At 42.5% G+C, this 21,995-nt stretch overlaps 1 protein-coding gene across 2 annotated transcripts; it reads right to left on the bottom strand.

Moving 5' to 3' along the window:
• Positions 1 to 69: 69 nt before the first annotated feature.
• On the bottom strand, positions 70 to 21,788 carry LOC137604731 (myosin-7-like). 2 transcript variants are annotated; one of them, XM_068328735.1, is made up of 46 exons: positions 21,740 to 21,788; positions 19,744 to 19,843; positions 19,292 to 19,395; positions 18,821 to 18,964; positions 18,586 to 18,742; positions 18,092 to 18,119; positions 17,668 to 17,761; positions 17,483 to 17,584; positions 17,337 to 17,400; positions 16,957 to 17,055; positions 16,705 to 16,808; positions 16,484 to 16,622; positions 15,884 to 16,002; positions 15,646 to 15,795; positions 15,174 to 15,344; positions 14,847 to 15,026; positions 14,296 to 14,428; positions 14,135 to 14,211; positions 13,896 to 13,983; positions 12,884 to 13,001; positions 12,665 to 12,788; positions 12,429 to 12,565; positions 11,327 to 11,497; positions 11,132 to 11,216; positions 10,229 to 10,471; positions 9,978 to 10,154; positions 8,633 to 8,778; positions 8,348 to 8,438; positions 8,098 to 8,255; positions 7,579 to 7,810; positions 7,361 to 7,487; positions 7,055 to 7,173; positions 6,776 to 6,972; positions 6,478 to 6,661; positions 6,209 to 6,374; positions 5,857 to 5,981; positions 5,654 to 5,769; positions 4,988 to 5,174; positions 4,683 to 4,892; positions 4,480 to 4,605; positions 4,269 to 4,359; positions 4,097 to 4,176; positions 3,918 to 4,022; positions 3,741 to 3,836; positions 1,925 to 2,068; positions 70 to 1,845 (listed from the first exon to the last, which is right to left on the bottom strand). In XM_068328735.1, the coding sequence occupies exons 2-46, from the start codon at positions 19,841 to 19,843 to the stop codon at positions 1,834 to 1,836; spliced, it is 5,820 nt and encodes a 1,939-aa protein (XP_068184836.1). In that variant the 5' UTR covers positions 21,740 to 21,788; the 3' UTR covers positions 70 to 1,833. The 2 variants fall into 2 exon arrangements, with proteins under 2 accessions (XP_068184836.1, XP_068184845.1); XM_068328744.1 differs by having other exon boundaries at positions 1,928 to 2,068.
• Positions 21,789 to 21,995: the final 207 nt, after the last annotated feature.

Raw genomic sequence — 21,995 nt, 5'->3', positions numbered from 1 at the left:
GGCGACCGTTGGTGGCAGGTCTGAAGCCCCAGCAGTAAAGTTAAGCATTTAAAGAAATGGGATTACTAATAAACACCAGCAAGTTTTTATTTCAAACATTAATCACAGTCACAGATACTGGCAGGACGTCCCGCTCGTCAACAGGAAAACAGTCTCGTCAACAGGAGCAATGAAGGAGTTTTGACCACCAGGGGCAGGAAAACACAACGCCTACATAGACATCCAGCTGACTTTGAGGTCCTGGATCATTCCGTTGGAGTTGAGCTGCCTCCAGGTTGATGGAGTGTTGTTGATTGACTGCACCCTACAGCTAATGAAATGCTAAAACCAAAAGCTACATGCTGAAAGAAACTAAAGTGCTGCACAGACAGTAACTGTTCGGGAGTTCTGCATTATGAGACATCACACATCTGAGTTAATATTCAAATCAAAAACGTCACATAATGCAGTGTTAAACTTTCCAAGTCGTCTTCTCACCTCTCTACACCCTATCCCAACATGTTACCATGGAAACAGGGAGACCTCCTCCTTGTTAAGTATCCTCCATTCAAATGCGTTACAACAGTGTTTATATTAGAGACATGTAAACATGTCAACAATGTCTGTCAACTCACAAAATCAGGTTTGGCAACATTTAGACAGATATTGGTGCTGTTAGCATGGGAACAGATTAGTATTCTGCTATCTGGCTATGCATAGTTACACTATACCTCCACAGGCATGATATCATCATGCCTGTGGAGGTATACACCGCTTATACCGGTGTTTTGTAGCACCGGTATAACTGAGATGAAATTCTGCATCGAGAGAAACAAGACTTTAGGTTTTCAACAGGTTAAGATGTTTTTGTGAGTTTGAGTCATGGTTTTATGACCATAGTTCATTTTCAGTTTAGATTTGTGTTTCACATGTAGTCCTTTTTTTTTTGGCAAGAGAAATTCCAAATTAGAAGTGGAGTCATTTATATATTGTTTTGTCTATCCTGGATCTGTCCTCGTATTAACCACTTCAGTCTATCTCTGATGTTGTCTGAATGGAGGCAACGACCAGAGTGCATGCTGCAAGCAAGGAGGCCATGGCCCTGATGTTGAGTGATGCCATGGCCAGGATGAGTGACCAGCAGGAAGACATCACTCAAAAGCTGGAGGGATTGGGAAAACATATGGATGCCATGGCCAGGAACCGTGATGCTGACACCAGTGACTAGGAGTGGGGAGGCACAGAATTTACCATCAGCTCAGCCACACAAAACAAGAAATTCAGTTGGCACCGACACCATAAAATTGCCCAGAAACATCACTCGGAATGGACTGCAAAAAGATCATTAACAAAATTGGACTCTTTTCAAGAACTGACAAAGACGTGTGCAAAGATGCATGCATATTGGACTGAATGGACGATTTTAAACAACAACGCTCCAAAATAAAATAATTGAAATGTGACATGCAATGAATGTATTAGTTTGGTTGATAATGTGTTGCAATGAGAGAGGCGTTGTTGATTTAGGGGACGGGAACTTTACAAGCCAATGGCTTCTACCCGTCAACTCTTTTTTTTTTCTTTTCGGATGTTGTTGATGTTCCAAAACTGATGAAAGTGAATCTGCTGTAACAACATGTCTGGAAGGAAGATAATAAACTGAATAAATGCTCTGTCCTCCACCCATCCCTTATGTAACCAAACCAAACCTGTCCACCGCCCTCAAATACTTCCCGTAAACCAGTTTACTAAAGCTTTACAGTGACAAAAAATAGAAACAGATCCAGGACACATCAGATTAAACACACAGCACACAAAAAACACTCTGGATATGTCTGGAGAGGTGGCTCAGTATCACTCAGCGATCTGCAGAAACACAAAAACAGCTGTGTCATTGGTGTATCCTGGAATGAGACGGAACCATCTGATGGTCGGAGCGACTCACTACAGTGGCCTTGCTGCTCTGTTCGCGGGCTCGGATCCGCAGCTTGTTGACATTTGTCTCAGCTATGTCGACTCTCTCCTCGGCCTCATCCAGCTCGTGCTGGACTTTCCTAAAACGCACTGCAGTGCAGCTCACTTGCTCCTCCTGGTGGACAGACAGAGGAATGCCAACTGTGAATTAAATCTTACAGTGGAGTACGGAAATGTCTCCTAGTATGGAAACATGTTATCAGCATTTAGTTGGCCAATGACTTAGAATCCCTCAGAGTCTGGTTCAGTAATCCCTCGTTGCTTGCGGTTAATGGGTTCCAGTACCACCCGCGAAAAATGAAATTACTCGATACAGCGACAGACAGAAATTAAGAAGGCACACTGTAGTTAGTCGTTAGTTCAAACGCATGCATACATATTAGTGAGTACAGGCCCCTGTAGCACATGCACACACACAAGGGGGGCTGTAGGCATTCAAGGGTAGGTAGAGTGGCGGGCAGCTCCTTCATGGTGCGCCCCTCATGAGCAATTTGTAAAGGGGGCGGCACCTTGCTCAAGGGCGCCTCGGCAGTGCTCCGGAGTGTGAGCTGACACCTCCCACTGTCAAAATCCGCAATGTAATGAAGCCGTGCATCTTGAAGCGCTAATAAGCGAGGGATTAATGTATTTAACAAGGACCCCATTGTAAACATCACCTGACTAAACCTCCGTCTGCAGAACAAAACCTGCACCTTCACCTGATACCACAGAAACATGGAAAAGTTGCAGGAAGTTACTACTCGGCCTCCAAAGAGAGGCCGAGGTCCTCCTTCGTGCCCCGTGCCATCAGGGGGTACAATGACTCTGTCAGGAGGAGCGGGGGGGGGGGGGTGGCGAGGTCAGCACGTGGTTGAACAGATTTAATTTAATTTTATACTGTTTATATTTTAATTTAATTTTATACTGTTTATATTTTAGTTATAGTTTAGTATATAAGTCCTGTTAATGCTGCTTGTATCTACAGATCTTCTATCTACAGTATCTATCTATCTATCTATCTATCTATCTATCTATCTATCTATCTATCTATCTATCTATCTATCTATCTATCTATCTATCTATCTATCTATCTATCTATCTATCTATCTATCTATCTATCTATCTATCTATCTATCTATCTATCTATCTATCTATCTACAGTATCTATCTATCTACAGTATCTATCTATCTATCTATCTATCTATCTATCTATCTATCTATCTATCTATCTATCTATCTATCTATCTATCTATCTATCTATCTATCTATCTATCTATCTATCTATCTATCTATCTATCTATCTATCTATCTATCTATCTATCTATCTATCTATCTACAGTATCTATCTATCTATCTATCTATCTATCTATCTATCTATCTATCTATCTATCTATCTATCTATCTATCTATCTATCTATCTATCTATCTATCTATCTATCTATCTATCTATCTATCTATCTATCTATCAATCTATCTATCTATCTATCTATCTATCTATCTATCTATCTATCTATCTATCTATCTATCTATCTATCTATCTATCTATCTATCTATCTATCTATCTATCTATCTATCTATCTATCTATCTACTTTCTGTTTGATCCAGCCTTCTGTAACTGTATCAGGGTTTGAAAATGTTGACTCATTAATCAAGACAGATCAGAAGCCCCTAAAGCAGTACCAGTACCAACACAGCCTATTCCAGGACTTTAAAGTGGTGTTAAAATGAAGACCTTTGGTTTTGGATTGTTTCTTTTGTGGTGTCTCCCTTTAAGGTAATCTTATTATTATCTTTAATATCGACTCACAGCATTTTCAGCTTGTCTCTTGTAGCTCTTGACTTTAGCTTGAAGCTTGTCGACCATCTCCTGCATCCTCAGCAGAGTCTTCTTGTCCTCCTCCGTCTATAGGACGACAAGGAGAACCAATTAACACACTCCCAAACACCTGAGGAACAGAAACTTTGTGATGTGAGGTCATCACACCTGGTATGTCAGCTCTTTACACCTCCTCTCATGGCGACGGACCCCTTTCTGGTACTCCTCACTCTTCTTCTGCTCCACCATCAGATCTGTCTGCAGTTCCCTCACCTGCAGATACAGCAGTTGTCATTCTTACCTGCTTAGCTTCAGTCTCATCCAGCCACTATTCTGTCTGTACTCACTCTTGTCTCCAGTTTACTCAGTTGTTTCTTTCCTCCCTTCAGCGCCATTTGCTCCGCCTCCTCCAGTTTGATTTGCAAGTCTGCCGGAGATGGACAACCTCTCGTATCACTCCAGCACCATTCCCATATCACTAAGACATTATTTTGACCGTCATATCCCAGGGTTTTGTACCTTTCACAGTAGACGCCATGTTCTTCTGCATCCTCTCCAACATGCTGTTGCTGTCCTGTTCCTTCTTCAGCTCCTCCGCCATCAGGGCAGCCTGATGACACAGAGACCACTTTCAGCGGCAGACATTTTGATGATGGTGTTTAAAAAAAAAAAAAACCAATAGCATCTGGAAAATTAAACTATTTTTGATTGGTCAGAGGTCAGGACTGACGTCATTGATGGCTTTCTTGGCCTTCTCATCGGCACTACGACTCTCTTGTATTGCCTCCTCCACCTCTCCGTTCAGTATAGACAGATCAGCCTCCAGCTTCCTCTTGCTGCTCACCAGACCTGCATTCTGGATCAGATTCAATCGATCAGAAAATCAACCAGGGATTCAATCAATCAACTGATGAGTCATTTGTGGTGTCCTACCTGTGTAGAGAGAATATTGGCTTTGTCTGTCATTTCCATCAGCTCATGTTCAGCCATCTTGCGAGAGCGGTCGGTTTGCTCCACGACCCCACGTAGCTCCTCCTCCTCAGCTGTCATCAGTGAACAGCGTCGCTCCAGCAGTACCATCTGTTCCTTTAGCTGGTTGGCCAGGTGGACTTTATCCTCCAGTTCCACCTGTTGCTCCTTCAACTAGATGAACAACATGTTGAAACATGAAAGAAACTCTCTGATGTACCATCAGATGCATCTGATGTACCATCGCTAAATAAATGGGAAGAGTCTACCTTTGTCTGCAGGTTCCTGACGATCCTCTGGTTCTCTGCGGCCTGTCGGTTGGCGTGTCCAAGTTGAATCTCCATCTCATTTAGGTCACCCTCCATCTTCTTCCTCAGACGAACTGCCTCGCTGCGATTACGTACTTCTGCCTCCAAACTGGTTTGCATGCTGTCCAGAGACTGCTGGTGGCACCGCCTGTTGGACAGTGCTGGTATTATCACTCGTACTATGATTTTTTTATATTTATTTCTGAAATTCTGAATTCTAGTCTAGTCTAGTCTCATGTGGTCTAGTCTAGTTTGGTCTAGTTGAGTCTAAGCTATTCTGGTCTATTCTTCTAGTCCAGTTTGATCTAGTCTAGTGCACTCCAGTCTAGTTTAGTCTGGTCTATTCTTGTCCAGTCTAGTAGATGTGTAGTCTAGTCTAGTCTAGTCAGTCTAGTCTTTCGGGTTTAAAGTTACGAGGTCTAGTGTCTGAAACTATCTTAACCTATTGCAAAACCTTAAATGACATATCTTGTTTAAAGTGGCGATGCCTTGAGATCCTCCAGGAGGAACTTGAACCGTTTGCTTGGGAGAGAGATTTCTGGAACACCCTGACTATCCTGCTTCCACCTTGCCCTGACTTCAGATAAGAAAATGGATGCTGTATTTCTTATGTTTGTTATTTGGTACCTGAGGTTGTTGATCTCCTCATCTTTCTCTGCAATCTTGCGCTCAATCTCAGTCCTAATCTGCTGCAGCTCCATTTGGAACCTCAGGGTCTTTGACTCCTCGTGTTCCAGGGCACCCTGGATTTTGTAAAGTTCATTGGTAAAATAGTTCAGTTTAGTTGGTATATTCTATCTTCAGCTATGTGTAGCAGGTAAATAACTTACCTCTGCTTCCTCCAGTGCTGCTCTGATATCATTCTTTTCCACATCGAGGAGCTTTTTCGTTCTCTCCAGCTCATAGATGGTCTTCCCGCCTTGGTTGATCTGATCTGTCAGGTCCAGGATCTCCTCTGTAGTCACACAAAATGAATTAGTCATTTCAATTATAATAACTGAAACACTGCTGGAATCGGGTTGGGGGTTATTGGTTGGTCAAATCCAAGCTGAGGTTTGTTTCCTTTTTAAAAAGACTTCATCATTCTTTATATTGCTCACATTGCTATTTATGTGTTGCTTTTAGAGGCAATCATATTATGATCTTTTGCACTTGATTAGGTTATTGAGGTCCTGACAGTACCATGCAGGTTCTTGTTTTCTCGTTTAATTGTCTCCAGGTGGTCCAGGGTTTCTTCATAGCAGTTCTTCAATTTGAAGAGTTCGGTGCTGAGACTGCGGGACTCTTTCTGTGACACATCCAACTCTGTCTGAGCCTCCTCGAACTTCTGTTTCCAGTCGCTCAACAGCTGAAGCAAACAAAAAAATCTCAATTGATTTCTGAGCTACAGCTCCTGGGTTGGCCTGCAGATCTGGACCACATTTAGGGTTGGGTCACCCTTACTAATTGACCTGATCAAAGTTACGTTGCTTCTTGTCCAGAGCAACAGCAGCAGCGTTGGATCTCTCGAGCTCAATCATTAGGTCTTCGATCTCTGTCTGCAGACCCTGCTTTGTTTTCTCCAGTGAAGAACATTTGGCATTGGAGGTCTCCACTGCTTCTTCAATCGTCTGCAGTTTGACCACTAATTTCTTCCTGCAATGACAAAAATATTGAAAAAAGGAAGGAAGAAAGTAAAGGAAACAAGGAAAGAAAGAAAGATAGAGAGAAGGAAAGAACAAAGGAACGTTTCTAGATAGATGCTCTTACTTTGCTTCCTCCAGCTCCTCTATTTTCATCACAGCATCCGTCTCATACTTGGTTTTCCACTGCACCACCTGGCTGTTGACTTTGGTCAACGCCTTCTGGAGCTCAGCCTTGGCCTCTTGCTCGTCCTCCAGTTGCTCCCGGAGCAGACCGCAGTCGTGACGGGACGTCTGCACCGCATGGGCCAGCGCTACTCGCCCCTGAGACAGGACACTTGATCAGTTGGATGCAGTTCATCTTCATATAATGTACTTGTGTTAAATATCCATCAGGTTCAGTTACCTGGCTTTCCTCTTCCAGTTGCCTCTTCAGGTCCTCATAGTTCTGACAAACCCCCACCTTGGAGCGCTGGAGCTGACTAATCATGACCTCTCTCTCCTCCAGACGGCGGCTGTACTCACCTGGAAAAACATTAAACATCTGATAAATATTGTCTTTTGTTTTCTTGTTTGCTCGATTGATCAGCTGTAAATAACCAAATCACTCAATAAGAATTTGATCAGATTAGAGTAGCAGATATCAGATTTTTCTTCCTGATCTGAGCCTGAAATACTTCCTGGCGGTGGAGGCGGTAACACATAGGCTTACCGGTCTCTGTTTGGGCTCGAGCTTTAAGAGTGGAGACCTCAGCCAACTGCCTCTGCAGCTCCTCAGCTTTACTCCTACTGTCGCTCAGCTGGTCCTCAAAGGCCCTACACATCTTCTCCACAGCGACCTACACACACACATGAACACACACACCCATCTGGTTTATCCATATTAACAGGTCCATATTAACACCAAAATTGGGGCTGCCCCTCCGTTACCTTGGCCCTGGTCAGCTGCTCCACATTGCCTGCCAAGTCATCAGCCTCCAACCGAATCTCCGCCTTTTCCTTTTCCAGCTTCTGTTTGGTTCTCTGCAGAGTGTCAATCTGGTTGCTGAGCTCCGCCACCATGTCTGAGTGCTTCTTCCTCAAGGTGGCAGCTGCTGCTTCGTGGTGAAGGCCTGTCTCCTCCAACTCCCGTCGTATCTTCAGGAAGTCTGCCTCCCTTTTCCTGTTGGACAACTTAGTTGTAATTTATGATGACGGGAGTAGACAAAAAGGGTCTCAGGAACAGTCTGAACATCCTTCAATTAACAAACAACATCGTCCACATCTTCCTCACCACAGTAGGAAGTATAATGCAGTCTGAAGAACAGAAAGTCAGTGTATGAAGTTTATACATTGCCATGTCAGCGTTTTTGGATTAACCCTAAACATAAACAACCTGATGATGGCACGAAACAGTAGCTGAGATACTTTGGTTTGAACCACAACATGATTGGTTGAAGTCCAGCTGACCTGTTGAGGGCGATCTGAGCAGCGGATGCTCCTCCAGCCTCCTCCAGTTTCTCACTGAGGTCCTCGAGCTCTCGGGCAATGTCATTCCTTTGATGTTCAACTTTGGCACGCCAAGATCGTTCTGCCTCCAATGCCTCCTCCAGCTCCTCAATACGTGTCTGAGGAATGGAGCACAAACCTGCATGAGCAGCCGCCATGAAGGGAACGATCGGGGAGGGGAAGAGTTCCAATCTGGATCACTCTGACCAACCTGAAGCTCCTTCATCTTCTTTTGAAGCTGAGCAACTAAACTTTGTTCATCCTCCATTTTAGATTGGAGCTGGGCCAACTCAAAGTCTTTTCTGTTGGAAGATATGGAGATAGACAAGAAGAGGGAGAGAGAGGGAGAGAGAGAGAGAGGGAGAGAGAGAGAGAGAGAGAGAGAGAGAGAGAGAGAGAGAGAGAGAACGCAGTGATGGAGAGAGATACGGTAAATATAGACACAAGAATCAATCTAACTGGTTAAATAAAACAATGAGATTCCACATGGTCTTACCTTTTCAGTCTCTCGTCCAGTTCTGTCTTTTGGTTCTCCAGTTCCCTCACTGAATCCACAGATAGCTTCAGATCCCCCTCGAGCTTACGCTTTGTTCGTTCCAGTTCTATCCTTGCCTTCTTCTCCTGCTCTAAGGAACCTTCTATCTGTAGGGAGCAGATATATCAGTTCTCAGAAATTAGAGACACTCATAGACACTGAAAGTACCTTTGCTCCATCATGTTGGGTTTCCTTTAATTAACCACCAATTTTAAAATACTTTCAAACCCATTGGAACGTCTTATGGCCATCATGGAGGGTTGGTCCTTTAGGTCACTGAGGAGATTTGTGGGACATTTAGTTTCTTACTGTGGTCCTTTCGGAGCCTCTAATGGTCAGTTAAGAAGCTCTAGATGTCCTTTAGGTGGCACCTGTGGTAACTGAAAGGACTCTTACGGGTGCCTTTGTGCAAACTGGAAAAGATTTGGTTGGTAATCTATCGGTACTATAATTGAGTTAATCAATTAGAAACATTTTTAGCAATCTCTGTTGTGGTGTTTATGGTCATTTGAAAGTACAGAATGAAGGTCCAGGTGAAGTGTTCTCTGGGTATTTCTTGCAGTCCACTAATAGGTTCTACATATTGTTTAGTGGGAGGTTCTAGACCTTCAGATACTGATGCTGACTCTTTGAGGAGGTTTTAAGGGTTTTTTGGATTTAGAGTTTATTTTTGTTGCAGTGTCTGTTCTAATTTTAGTTCTAATTGAGATTTAAGGTTCTTTAGGTAGATATCCCTGTGGTCCTTCAGGAACATATATGTATGGGTTTCTGTCAGTGATACAAGAGGTTTTAGTGGACCTGTTGTACATTCATTTGCTCATTTAAAATGTTTAAGCAGCAGTGATGCTTTGGGACATTCCAATTGACCTCTGTATATATCTATTAGTCCACCAATGTTTTAACAGGTTCGAGGAGTCCTTTAGGTGGTTCTGATGTTATTGAGTTTGTTCCAAGGGTCCAGTAGGTGATCAGTGTAGTCAGTGTTATGAGTTCCTTAAGAGTCAGTTATAGGAGTTCCTTATGAGTCAGTTTATGGTTTGGAGTCCAAACGTTTCCATAATACTACATAGGAGGAAGATCCTGAAGAAGGATTCTCCAGTAATGCTCTATGACTACAAACACTGAAGTTGGACCTTGAGACTCAAGCCAGAACTTATTTTTCATGCACTTATTTTGTTTTTTTCTTTTTATTGTTCTGAAACTGCGAATTAAAAGGGTGTTGACTGACTAACAGGAACCATCAGACAGTGTTTCCTGTCCAACCTGTGATCCGACCCATATCTTAATACTTGGTGACATTTCTTACATTATCCACTTGCTGCTCCAGACGAGCTTTAGCTTTAGCCAGCATGTTGACTTTGTCCTCCTGTACTTGAAGGTCACACAGAACCTGCTGGTGAGCTTCTTGCAGGGCAGCTTTCTCTCTGGTCAGAGAGGCTATGGATTCATCCAGAACACACATCTCCTGGGAGAGGTTTTTCACCTGGATGGACAGAAAAACTTTCAAAGTCATGCATAGCAATGTCACCAAGAAAGAAGAGTCTTGAAGTAATGTACCTTGTTCTCAACTCCATGTCTGTCTTTCTCTACTTTAGCCAGGGTCATCTCCAGGTCATCCACGTCCTTCTTCAGTGATGACACCTCATCCTCCAGCTGACGCTTTTTGGACATCAGCTTTGCTGTCACCTCCTCCTCATCCTCCAGACGTTCCTGCATCTCCTTCAGCTTCGACTCCTGAGTAATTTTTGACTGGATCAGCTGGTTGCAGCGTTCCTCTGCATCTGTCAGGTTGTCCTGCTCCTACATTATTGAAAGAATAACGTGATTACAACCTACACAGCGAGCACACAGCAGAGATGCTAACATTCACTCCTAGCAGCTGAATCTGAAGTACACTAATCCCTCGCTTATTTGCGTTTCAAGATGCACAACTTCACTATGCTGCGGATTTTTAAAATTACAGTACATACATTATATATTGTCCTCGAGATGTAAGGTATCATTTCATTAAGGACAAGGGAGAGACCGAGAGGCGAGGAGCAAGTGTCTCCCATGAGCTGTAGTCATGTGATACCGTACGTCATCCATGCTATTGGATGACAGCACCTTTGTGCGCACTGCGTTCCAAGACTCACGATTCCTCCTACAAGTTTACAAAAGTGTTTTAAACAGTCTATATGAGTATGGGGAAAGGTAGTATAGATATGAGTTGGTTTAACATCCGTATTGGGAGGGTTCATAAAAGTTTAAATTACCGTAAATATTAAAATAAATATTTGGTCGATATATTACGGATTTTTGTTGTAGTCCTGGAATGCATTTACCGCCAGTAATGGGAGATTACTGTATCTGAAAATTTTTAAAAAATAGTAATTGTCATAAACTTGTGTCCAATCAAACAGACAATGTTTAATTAGTACATTACATTATTATACCATAAAAATTTAATTATAGACGTACAACTTGGAGCTGCAGAGACAAGTCATTCTTCTCATGAACCAAGACCACCTGCCTTTCCTCAACCTCCAGCCGTTTCTCCTCTGCCCTGAAACACAAACAAACAAGGTGAGCAACATGAAATGCAGAACGACAGTCCCAATAAATATCTGCAAACCAGTCATGTGTTTAAATTCCTGACTAGACATGTGAACACACTTGTCATAGGCTCCTTTCAGTTTGGTGAATTCTTCATTGAGAGCAGCCAGCTCTTTCTCCCTTTGAGCGCTCCTGAGCAGAGGGCGGAGCTTATAGAACATCATCATCCAGGGCCAGTTCCTCACGGTGAAGAACGATCTCAGGTTGAACTGGATCACCGTTACAGCATCCCTGAGAAGACCACATGATTTAGAAACATGCATCATTAGAGCTCAGCTGACGGTTCTATGAAGTCAAACTCTGGTTTATAGCTGCACTTGAACCATTAATCATCAGGAGTGTTTTCAGCAAATCGCAGATTGCATTTAGATTTGTTTAGTTTGTCCAACAGCAAACATAAATATTACAGACAAAGATAAGTTTGATTATATAAATGTGTTTTATTATTGTTTTATTCGCGTTTTAGAAAGATCGCGATGCTTTTATTTTGAAGGACCGAAGTTAGCGGTAACAGGAAACAGGAAGTAGGAAGTAGAGTAGCGATGCGAGCGGAGACGAAAAGCGTGATGACATCGAGTGTGTTACAAATTCATAATTGGGTGCTAATCCTCCAGAAAGCAGTGGCTGTAAGTGTAGATGTTTTTCTTTATGTTTAAGTGTTTATATTTGCGGACATTTTGTAAAGTTTATTTGTATTTAGAAACTTTATTTGTATGTGTTTAGAAAACAACCTTACAGCTATCTACTTACCTGTTCTGTGTCCATTAAGTTAATTGCAATTGTTTAAACTGTTTAAGATTATTTACATATATTTTTTGTATTTTATTTTATAGTTTCACTCCATTTCAATGTGTCATCGCCACTAAATTGTGTGGAGAGTTATTAAAGGAGCAAGGTCGCTCACTTCCTGGCTCTTGGAAAGGAGTTTGGCTGGCTGTTTCACTCATGTTAACGCTTGGAAAGTGTAACACATGAAGAGAACAGTACAGCCGCTATATGCTAACAAGGAGGGTAAAAGCACACAGTTACTAGCTGACATTGGGTTGTTTCCTGCAGGTTTATTTGCAGAAAATGATGGTTTCCAGTGGGGTCCAGGGTTGATGTACAACTATTTGACCTTGTTGGAGTGTTATAGTATATATGTCTGATTGCCAACATCTACCTTTGCAGCAGCATCATTGCTCGCTCCATCCTCATCAGCTTCCCTCTGGCTATGGCCTGAACAACAGTGAAGATCTGAGACAAGCGCTCGTCCCTCATGTCCTCCAGCTGACCCAACAAACCCACCTTAAAGAACACCTGAGAGGAGAAGACAGACTGTTTTACAAGCAGGGGTATCTGAACACAGAATTTTGGTACATTCACCCCTGAGACCCTGGAGGCGGTCTTTTGAGGTACCTTAGTGTGTCCGAACTTGTACTGGTTGTGATCTAAGTCCAGAGAACCCAGAAGTTTCTCTACAGCTTTCCTGCTGTCAACAAAGGAGTCCTCTGGAATCTCAGCGGGATTCAAGATTCGGTAACTGAGGAAGAAATGGATTATTGACGAATGACTCCCTCATTGGTTCAATGCTGTAACATGAACTGGTGTTTCTAAGCGACTCAGTTTAGGACAGACCGTTGTTTAAACTCGGCATACAGAACACGGTTTGGAAACCCCTTCCTGCAAATCCTGATCCCTTCGAGGACGCCGTTACACCTCAGTTGATGGAGGACCAGGAAGGGATCCAACACACCTGGAACAGACACCAGTGTCCTATTTGGATATCCTAGATTCATTCTTCCATCCTTTCACTTCTGTTACAACACATTTATCTTAATTTAGTATGAATGAGTGGAAAATGTTTGATTTGGTTTTTATCTCCATCAATACAATTATATAAACAAAATGCTTGTCTTTTGCTGTGAGTTTGAGAGGAGAGTCTTGAATTGGAGAACAAATAGGTGACTAGAGGCAGATCCATGACCTCAGATCATGGTGGTGTCACCATGGTCTTCATGGGCACAATGGTCTACCCGGTGCAGAGTCCCGCAAACCTGCAAAAGTGTCATTGCTGGTGTTCATCTGGGGGAGTTGCTGTTTCTCATTCAGCCAATACACAAAAACCTGCCCAAATAAAGATCACAACATAGAATGTAGACCTTTTTTTTTTCTTATAGACCTTCCTCTGTGGACCTGCACCTCCAAGCCCACCAGTAACACCCCTCATCTGTCCATCAGCTGGGGTCCTGCTTCCTTTCTTCCTCCGTGCCGCCATACAGTCATCCATGCAGCTGTAATTGTGCCTTGACTTTAGCAATGGGAAACGTAACCTTAACCACATTGACACTGACTCTATCTGGTCTATCTGCCACTCTCTGTTACTCTTTCTCTTTCCCTGTTCTTATCTTCCTTTGATTTCTTTTCCACCCAACTGGTCAAGACGGATGGCCGCCTGGAGTTTCTTCCTCATCGAGGGAGTTTTTCCCCACCACTGTCGCTTATACTTGCTCTGGAGGGTTCAGTTGGATTTCTCTGTCTGTTAAAGCGCTTTGAAATGTCTTGTGCCATGATTAAGCGCTATATAAATAAAACTTGATTGATTTATTGATGGTTTAGAGTACCATTGCCTCCTCAGCTCTTTGGTTACCTGGACTCTTGGTCTCGTTGGGGATGATGCAGCGGACGAAGTGAGGATGAGTACTGCGGAGATTAGCCATCAGCTTATTCAGGTTCTCCTGTATTTAAGAACATTCAAAATTGGAGACCATCAATAGGACATTCCCAGCCTAATGCAGTCAATCAAGGCATGGATTAACTGACGTTTAAACTGTTCAGTAGATTCAATTTTCCCGGTGTCTGGCATTTGTTGTCAGAATATTGAATCACCTTGTGTAACTGTGAAACTGTTTGGAAGGAAGCTGCTTTCCTCTTCCTGAATTTGGTTTCGGCCTTCATATCACAAGCTGAAATAGCAATACAGTACTGCTTAATTACACTCCTGTAAACACACTTAGTTGTATTTGTTACATCGCTGTTTGTTTAGTTACCCATCTCTGCGCTGATGTAACTTGCAAAAATTGCAGCCATTAGTTTGCTGGAGGATTTCTTGAACAGAGCCACCACCGTCTCATTCAGAGGATCTTTGTTCTTATCCAGCCAGCCGGTGATATTGTATGGCACCTACAGCAAGAGAAACATGTGACATCGATGTGACCTCAACCATGACCATATCTGACTACACGGAGGAAGGTATGATTCTTGAAACCTCCACTGTGTTGATATGGAGTTCCTCGTGGCTTTATTCTAGGGCCACTGTTCAAGTTTTGTCATGATTTAACATGTTCCTTCCTGCTGTAACTATGAATAACAACACATCTTAATAAGTGAATGCAGATAACACAAAGAAATATGTGATGGTTGTTAAACCAATACATTTTTGTGATTTTGTAGATGTTTTCAAGATTCAAACAAAACAATGCTCAAAAAGTAATTGGTAGTTCTGGCAAAGCAAAGCAAAGGTTTGACCTGCACTGTGGTGGAAATTTTTGCAAGTTCCTAGATCAGCAACATCTCCAAAGGGATCTTAGCTGATACTCACCACTCCAGCATAGTGAACCACCTCAAAGTGGGTCTCGTATTTGCGTTTCTTGTCTGGACGTGGCCGCTGGAAACTGGGTGACTTTGCTAAATGGTTGTCATAGAGTTTGGTTTTAAAGCTTTGGTCCGTGGCCTTGGGGAACATACACTCCTCCTCCAGGATGGACAGAATACCCAAGGGCTAAAACAAGATTCATTTATTTGTTTAATTCCTCAAATAAAATTACGAATGAATGAATTTCCTCTAACAAAATTCATTCGTTTAATTCTTCAACGTCCTTAATTGAGGACATCGTTAACAGTAAATGAGTATAAGGCACGCACACACCCTCTCAATGAGGTTTATGCAGTCCTGTAAGTCCAAACCGAAGTCTATGAAGGTCCACTCTATGCCCTCCAACCTGTACTCCTCCTGCTCGTGGATGAACATGTGGTGATTGAAGTACTGCTGCAGTTTCTCGTTGGTGAAGTTGATGCACAGCTGCTCAAAGTTATTAAACTGCAGAAAAAGAAAATGCATGTTGATGTAGGTTTTAATTTAGTCAGAGTTTTAAAATCCCTTAAAACACTTTGTTTAGGTTATGGTTATGGTTATGGTCAGGGTCAGGGTGATGGTTAGGGTTTTATGGATGGTTGTCTGATTGTGTTGGAGTATAGTTTTGTAGCCACTTGTGGTTACAAAAGTATAAAATATAAGGTTAAAATTTTGATTTTTGTAGTTTTTAGGCATGCAGAACAAAAGGATAATTTAAACAGTTTTACATCCTGAATCAATGTCTCTATTCCTCTGTCTTCTTTACCTCAAACACTTCAAAGCCGGCGATGTCGAGGACACCGATGTAGTACTGACGAGGCAGAGGGGTGCTTAAGGACGTGTTGATGTGATCCACCAGCCACTTAAACATTCGGTCATATGTGGCTTTGGCCAGGGCTGCTGCCGCGAAATAGACCTACAGCACAAACAGAAATGAAGTCCAGTTAGAGATTAATCTAATGCTGCATAGACTGGAGATCATGATCGAAGGATCGATCAGTTACCTGTTCTACAGTCTGTCCTTTAACGATGAACTCATTTCCAACTTTTACCCGGGGGTTCAGGAGTCCCTTCAGTAGATCAGCAGAACTGATGCCCATTAGGTATGCAGCCTTATCCAAACCTCAACACACAGGAGATACTCAATCAGTACCTAGGCTTTTTGAGCCGGTACCCCAAAGCAGTAAGGTACATACAGTTATAGGCATTACCCAGATCCACCAGGGGGCAGAGCAAGACAATAAAAAAGACTACACTATGGGAGGTGGGCCATGTTGAATCCAGATAACTGGGGGTCTCATTGGGGGTTCTCATCAACAAGTTTTCATCAGTCCCCAACATATTCAAAGAAAATATTTGTTAGGAAGTGATGTGGGCGGAGCCTAGATGCGGCTGTAAGACACATTTCAACTTGTTCGATAGAAACATTTTTGATTTGTCCCTAAACTGATTTTGATGAGACTTTGTCATTGGGTTGCAACTCCTTTATTAAAGATCAGCAATTCAGGGTGGGCGGGAGGGGTTCTGTGTTTGAAACATGCTGTTTAAATTAAGGTAGCCTGCTATGCTAACACCACAAGTCGTTCAAACTGAGGAACCCTTACTCTCTGTGCCATCGGCCTCGGCCTGTTCCTCTCTTTGCCTCTTCTTGAACTTCATGTTCCCAAAGTGCATGATGGCCCCAACAATCTTATAGCAGCCGTGCTTCTCCTCCTGTGTGAAACCCAGCGTGTCCATTGCGTGCTGCGGATGGACGAAGAGGTTACACTCTGAGTGTTAGCTGGGGACAGTGTGTGTCTTTGGCTGCGAGGAGTGTGGGTCTTACATCGGTGAGATTCAATTCCTCCCCATCGTTAATGCCTTCTACTTTGGTCTCCCCCTGGGAGCAGAAGTGGTAGTCGTAGGGGTTGGTGCTCACCAGCAGCATGTCTACCGAATAGAACAAGATAATTAACTCAGTTACTTTAAATCTAGTTATCATTGTATTGGCTTTCTGACTCTCAGTTTTGGTTTATAAAAAATGTTCCTGTTGATGGTTGTTTGTAACTAGACAGTATGTGGTGGTCAGCGGGCTTACCATGTAACTCCGGCTTTTGATTGGACAGGATCTGGTAGTAAATGTGGTAGCTTCTCTCTCCTGGCTGCTGAAACACAACTCTGGACTTTTCTAGAAGGTCTGTATTTGGAATAAGAAAGGAGCTGGTGAAAAATTAACAGCGGTTTGATCTGATTGTTTGACTCACTAGATGTCACACAGCGGCTCATGTTGGGGTTAGGGTTAGCCCATAAATAGAACGAATCCACTATTTCGGGCTATCTTGCAATGCTAGCTTTCACACCAGATTGCACTCAAACCCAGCCTTGATATCAAGCAGGGTAAAATGGGGTCTATAGCAGACTATATTATGCAATATAAACATATTCAAATATCGCTGAAATTTGTCCGCCATGACTCACAGATGTCGATGTCAGCGGACGCCAGCCTCCCGGTCCGCCCAAAATGAATCCTGATGAACTTTCCCTGAAAACAGAATCATTGTAACACACATACAACACAAGACAACTTCCTCCTCAGTTCCCCACCAAGACTTTGCTAGACTTACAAAGCGAGAGGAGTTGTCGTTGCGTATGGTTTTGGCGTTGCCGAATGCCTCCATGGCCGGATTGGCTTCGAGGATCTGGTCCTCCAGAGATCCCTTAGTACTCTGAGACAGATCATGGGCTACTGAGAGACAACACCTGCTTTAAACTACAGCAACCACATGCAAGTAAAATAAAGGAGACTAACTTGTCTTTTCACAGTTTCTCCCATAGCGGCAACGGTGGCAAAGTACTGAATCACCCTCTTTGTGTTGACTGTTTTTCCTGCACCCGACTCTCCTCTGAACGAATGAAAGAAAAGAGTCATAGATTTTTTGCAGATTTTTAACAACTGTAATTCTAACTGGCTGACTTTATTTTTCATCTTTTCCATTACAACATTTGTTGGTCAAAATCGTTAACCATGTTAGTCTTTGGTCTAGACTCTAGAGGAAGACAAAAGAGGAGGTTTATGGATGTAGTGAAAGAGGACATGAAGGTAGGTGGTGTGAGAGAAGAGGATGCAGAAGACAGGGTTAGATGGAGGCAATCGATTTGCTGTGGCGACCCTGGAAGGGAAAAGCCGAAAGGAAAAGAAGATTTGTAGGTCAAAATCAGAAGTTCTGACTCACGTGATCAGCATTGACTGGTTCTCGCGATCTGTAGAGGAAAATTCAGCAATTTAAAAACAAACAATGGAGAAAAAGAGAACAGCATAACGACAGATTAGTAGCATGGCCAAACAGTTAGCTGTGACAGCTTGACCAGTTTGACTGTCAGAAACCATATGGTTTTCTGTTTTATATCCACATTACACCTAGATACCAAAAATATTTTGTTAGCTTATCATAAAAAAGTTAACTTTACACGTTAACAAAAATATTCAGTGTATTTAGGAAAATACACCACAGTAGTCATATTAGCTGTTGGTGAATTACTATTGGTATACATTGCAAAATAAGCTATTTGTTATTACACTAGAATTCTTGACTAGTTTTGTACAAAATAATGGTTAGGGGTAGAAACACCGCAATTATAAGTCCTTCTCTTTTTCTGGACGAAAGTTTCAAGGGCTAATGCTAACTGCATGGTTAATGTTAGAGGTCAAAGGTCAGCGGTGTCTCACTCTGCAGCATGTCGGCGTAGGCATGATCAGCGATGGAGTAGATATGGGGCGGGGTCTCGGAGTGACGCCTCCCTTTGTAGGTTGCGGCCACATCCTTGGTGTAGATCGGCAGCCATTTGTAAGGGTTGATCGTTACACAGAAGAGTCCAGAGTAGGTCTGAGATGCAGACAAATAACTAAATAACTAAATAATAATAATAATAATAATAATACATCGACAATGACAAAGACTGACATAGATCAGCCACATGGAGTATCTCCTCTTCAGGTTGAAGAGGACAGAAGCCTCATTCAGCTGAGTCAGCATAGACAAGTCCTCCTCCATGTCAAACTTGGGCGGGTTTGTTGGTTGAATGTCGCTTTCTTTCACGACCAGAAACTGAAACGTTCAACAGGATTAGAATCAGACTCAAAGCTTCACCGGTTTGATTGATGACGTCACAAGATTTGCTAAAAAGTAATTTTGAAGATGTTTAGTCATGTTTTTGAAATTATGAAAAAAAAAAAATCTCGTAATGCATAGAAGTTAACTTTATATTCTAAGAAATTATCTTGTATCAAAAAAATATAATTCTAAGAAAAAAATAGGTCATTTTGAGAAATAATCTCATTATAATGAGCTAAGATCTCGTAAGTACAAGAAAAGAGCTCCTCGTAAGAATCTTTCTGGGGTGCAGCAATTAGCATTAGCCGAGTATGAGCTAACCCGTCCATCCTTTGTCTCCACGGTGGTCTTGTCTCCATTCAGCTCTTTAATCTCCACCTCTATGTAGGCGTCCACTTCATCCGGCACCCAAACCCGCTTCTTACCTGAGGGTGATTAACCAGTGTGGGAAAATCTGATGTTAACGCTAGAATACCTACTTTTTCTCTTAAACATTATTTAAAAAGTGTGTGATGCATTTTATAGTAATTACTCATCTTAATCTGTGATAGAGTTCCTTTAAAAACCTTAAGTTAAAAAAAAGGACCACCATAATTTCTTTTAATAACTACAGTAAGACATTATCATGGTTCTATTTTCTGACCCTAGTGGATCAGGGATAGACCAGACTGGACAATATTTCCCTCTTTGAACTCACACCTGTAAAGGTGTACATTTAATTTGAATGCAAATGATGAGATGGGTGAGTTTCATGTTCAATGAAGTGTTCGTACCGTCGAAGGCCAGAGTCTTGGCAGCCAATTTCTCCAAGTTAGTGAGACGGAGGTAATGAATAGCACCTCCAAACTCCTTCATTTCTGGTAATTTAGGCATCTGAACACATAAAAACATAGGTTCTTTAAGGTTCTTGAAGGTCCATCAGGTCATTCCAGGTCTCCTCAACATTATCTGACCTGATTATAAAGAACTTCCTGCCTCGACTGCCTCAGGAAGCGACAATGAGGTGTATCTCATGTTATTTTACTGCTTTGTGTTTGTCTTCTTAGTTGGATTTGAATCTTTGTATTCTGTTGGATTTGAACGCTTTGAGTTCTATATTATTCAAATCCAGCTTCTTTTCGTCAGCCTGTGACGTGCTGGTAGCAGGTAGCGGATGTTAGTATGCAGCTAACGGTCAATAGATGGGTAGAAACAATTGAAGTAAGTGTGCTTTTAAATAAAAGCTGGAAATAGAAATAATCCATCTTTAAATTTGTCAGGATCACAGCTTTTCATGATGGAGAACTAAAGGAAAGCTGTAACTTTTCCTGGGCACTACTTTCTGCAGCGAAGCAACCGAATTAGATTCACAGCCAAAAAGCGCTCACCTCCATCATTTATTAATTGCTGCTATGGCAATGTCATCACCCACCCTGCCCTGTATTCGATTGGTCAGGTATGAAGTAATTATTCCCTTAAATCAATCAGACTGAAAAATTCCACTGATTAAAAAGCCGGACTAACAGACGAGTGGATGAAAAAAGAAATCAGGACGGAAACAAAAAAGATGAGAATGAAGGAAATAACCTTCTGCCGGTTAGCTGTTAGTAAACCCACCCAAACCCAGCCATGAGGTCAGCAGACTGGAACGCCATTAGCCTGGATTTGAGGCAAAGCTAACAGCTGCTCATCAGCTCAGAAAAGATCCGTCTGAAAGGTCACGCCCCTCCCTGCCACCGTGAGTCACACCCACAAACCTGCCGCCAGGACTAACCCTGATGGTAAATATATCCGATCACAATAGGTCTGTGATCACGCCTTAACTTTAACTCAGAAACAGATGAAGCCAGCTCCTCTTCCTCATCATCAAAGGTTAGCCTTACTGGGGAAAAGCTTTGCTGCCTACGTGTGGACCAGCATCAGGGTGTGGTCACACTAGCTGTTTGTCAAGAGGGTCACGTTCATAGACATCAGATTATCAGATAAATCTCACAACAACTATTAGACATCTTCACAAAAATGACTCCTCACTGGAGGAGGCCTGGAGGAGGAGGAGGAGGAGGAGGAGGAGGGATGCTCTTATTTATTTTTAAAAATATCTGGAGGACCAGTTGCTGCAGATGTGAGATGTGTTATTAATGGTAAGCAGAAATTTCATCCAATAAAAGTTGTGTATTCAATTTAAATCTCATTGTTTGAAGCATAGGGTCGATCAATGATAATGATAGCTGATTGATCAACCGATGACCCTCCCACCTCCACTGCAGTGAAAAGACAATAGACATTTGTACATTCTATGACCTCATAATCTCTACCAGTGAGGTCATGTTCTCTGTTCGGTTTGTTTATCAGCGCAAATACATAAAATTGGACCAAGTTAAAAAAATTTCCAGACACACTGGCTTGAAACAGTTCAAGTTTGCCACTAAATGTTTTGGAGGGGTGGGGTCAAGGTGAGCTAAAGTCGGCTGTTAAAGGGAACTAAATAAACCTGATCAATAAATCTGAGACTCATCAAACTACAAAAACAGTTTTGATCATTCCAGCTTCCCTTAAAAGTAACTCCAGTTGAGAAGGCAGGGCTACTGTCAATTAAACCTAGTTCTGTGGTCCAAGTCTGTAGAACTCCAGAGTCTTAATGGCTCACATCTGTGATGTTTACTTCCTCCAGATGCCACCAACCTGAGATCTTTACCGTTTCTTTTCCAACACCACCCTGACAGAGCCTCTAAAAGTCTTCACCTGGACACTGACCTTGACTCCAGTAACAGAACCATGATGAGTACTCACTGTGCCGAACTCGTTGGTTCTGTTCCCGCTGCAGCGTGGTTGGACCGGATGTGTATGAGAACACAATAAGCTGCTCCTCAGAGCATCACATCACTTTATAACCTCCCTGTGAAGCAAGTGACCTGCAGCGCCACATCTGATTGGTCAGACGGGACTTGTTGGACGGACGTAAAAGGACTGGTGTGGTCCGAACTAAAGGTACGTCCTTACCCCTCTGTTCTCCTGATCTCACCCCTCTGTTCTTTCTCTCACCCTC

This window comes from Antennarius striatus, chromosome 2 (assembly GCF_040054535.1).
Source record: "Antennarius striatus isolate MH-2024 chromosome 2, ASM4005453v1, whole genome shotgun sequence".
In the NCBI taxonomy this organism is placed as follows: domain Eukaryota; kingdom Metazoa; phylum Chordata; class Actinopteri; order Lophiiformes; family Antennariidae; genus Antennarius; species Antennarius striatus.
Note: the sequence above shows the minus strand (reverse complement) of the source record. Positions and strands in the feature narration are given on the sequence as shown.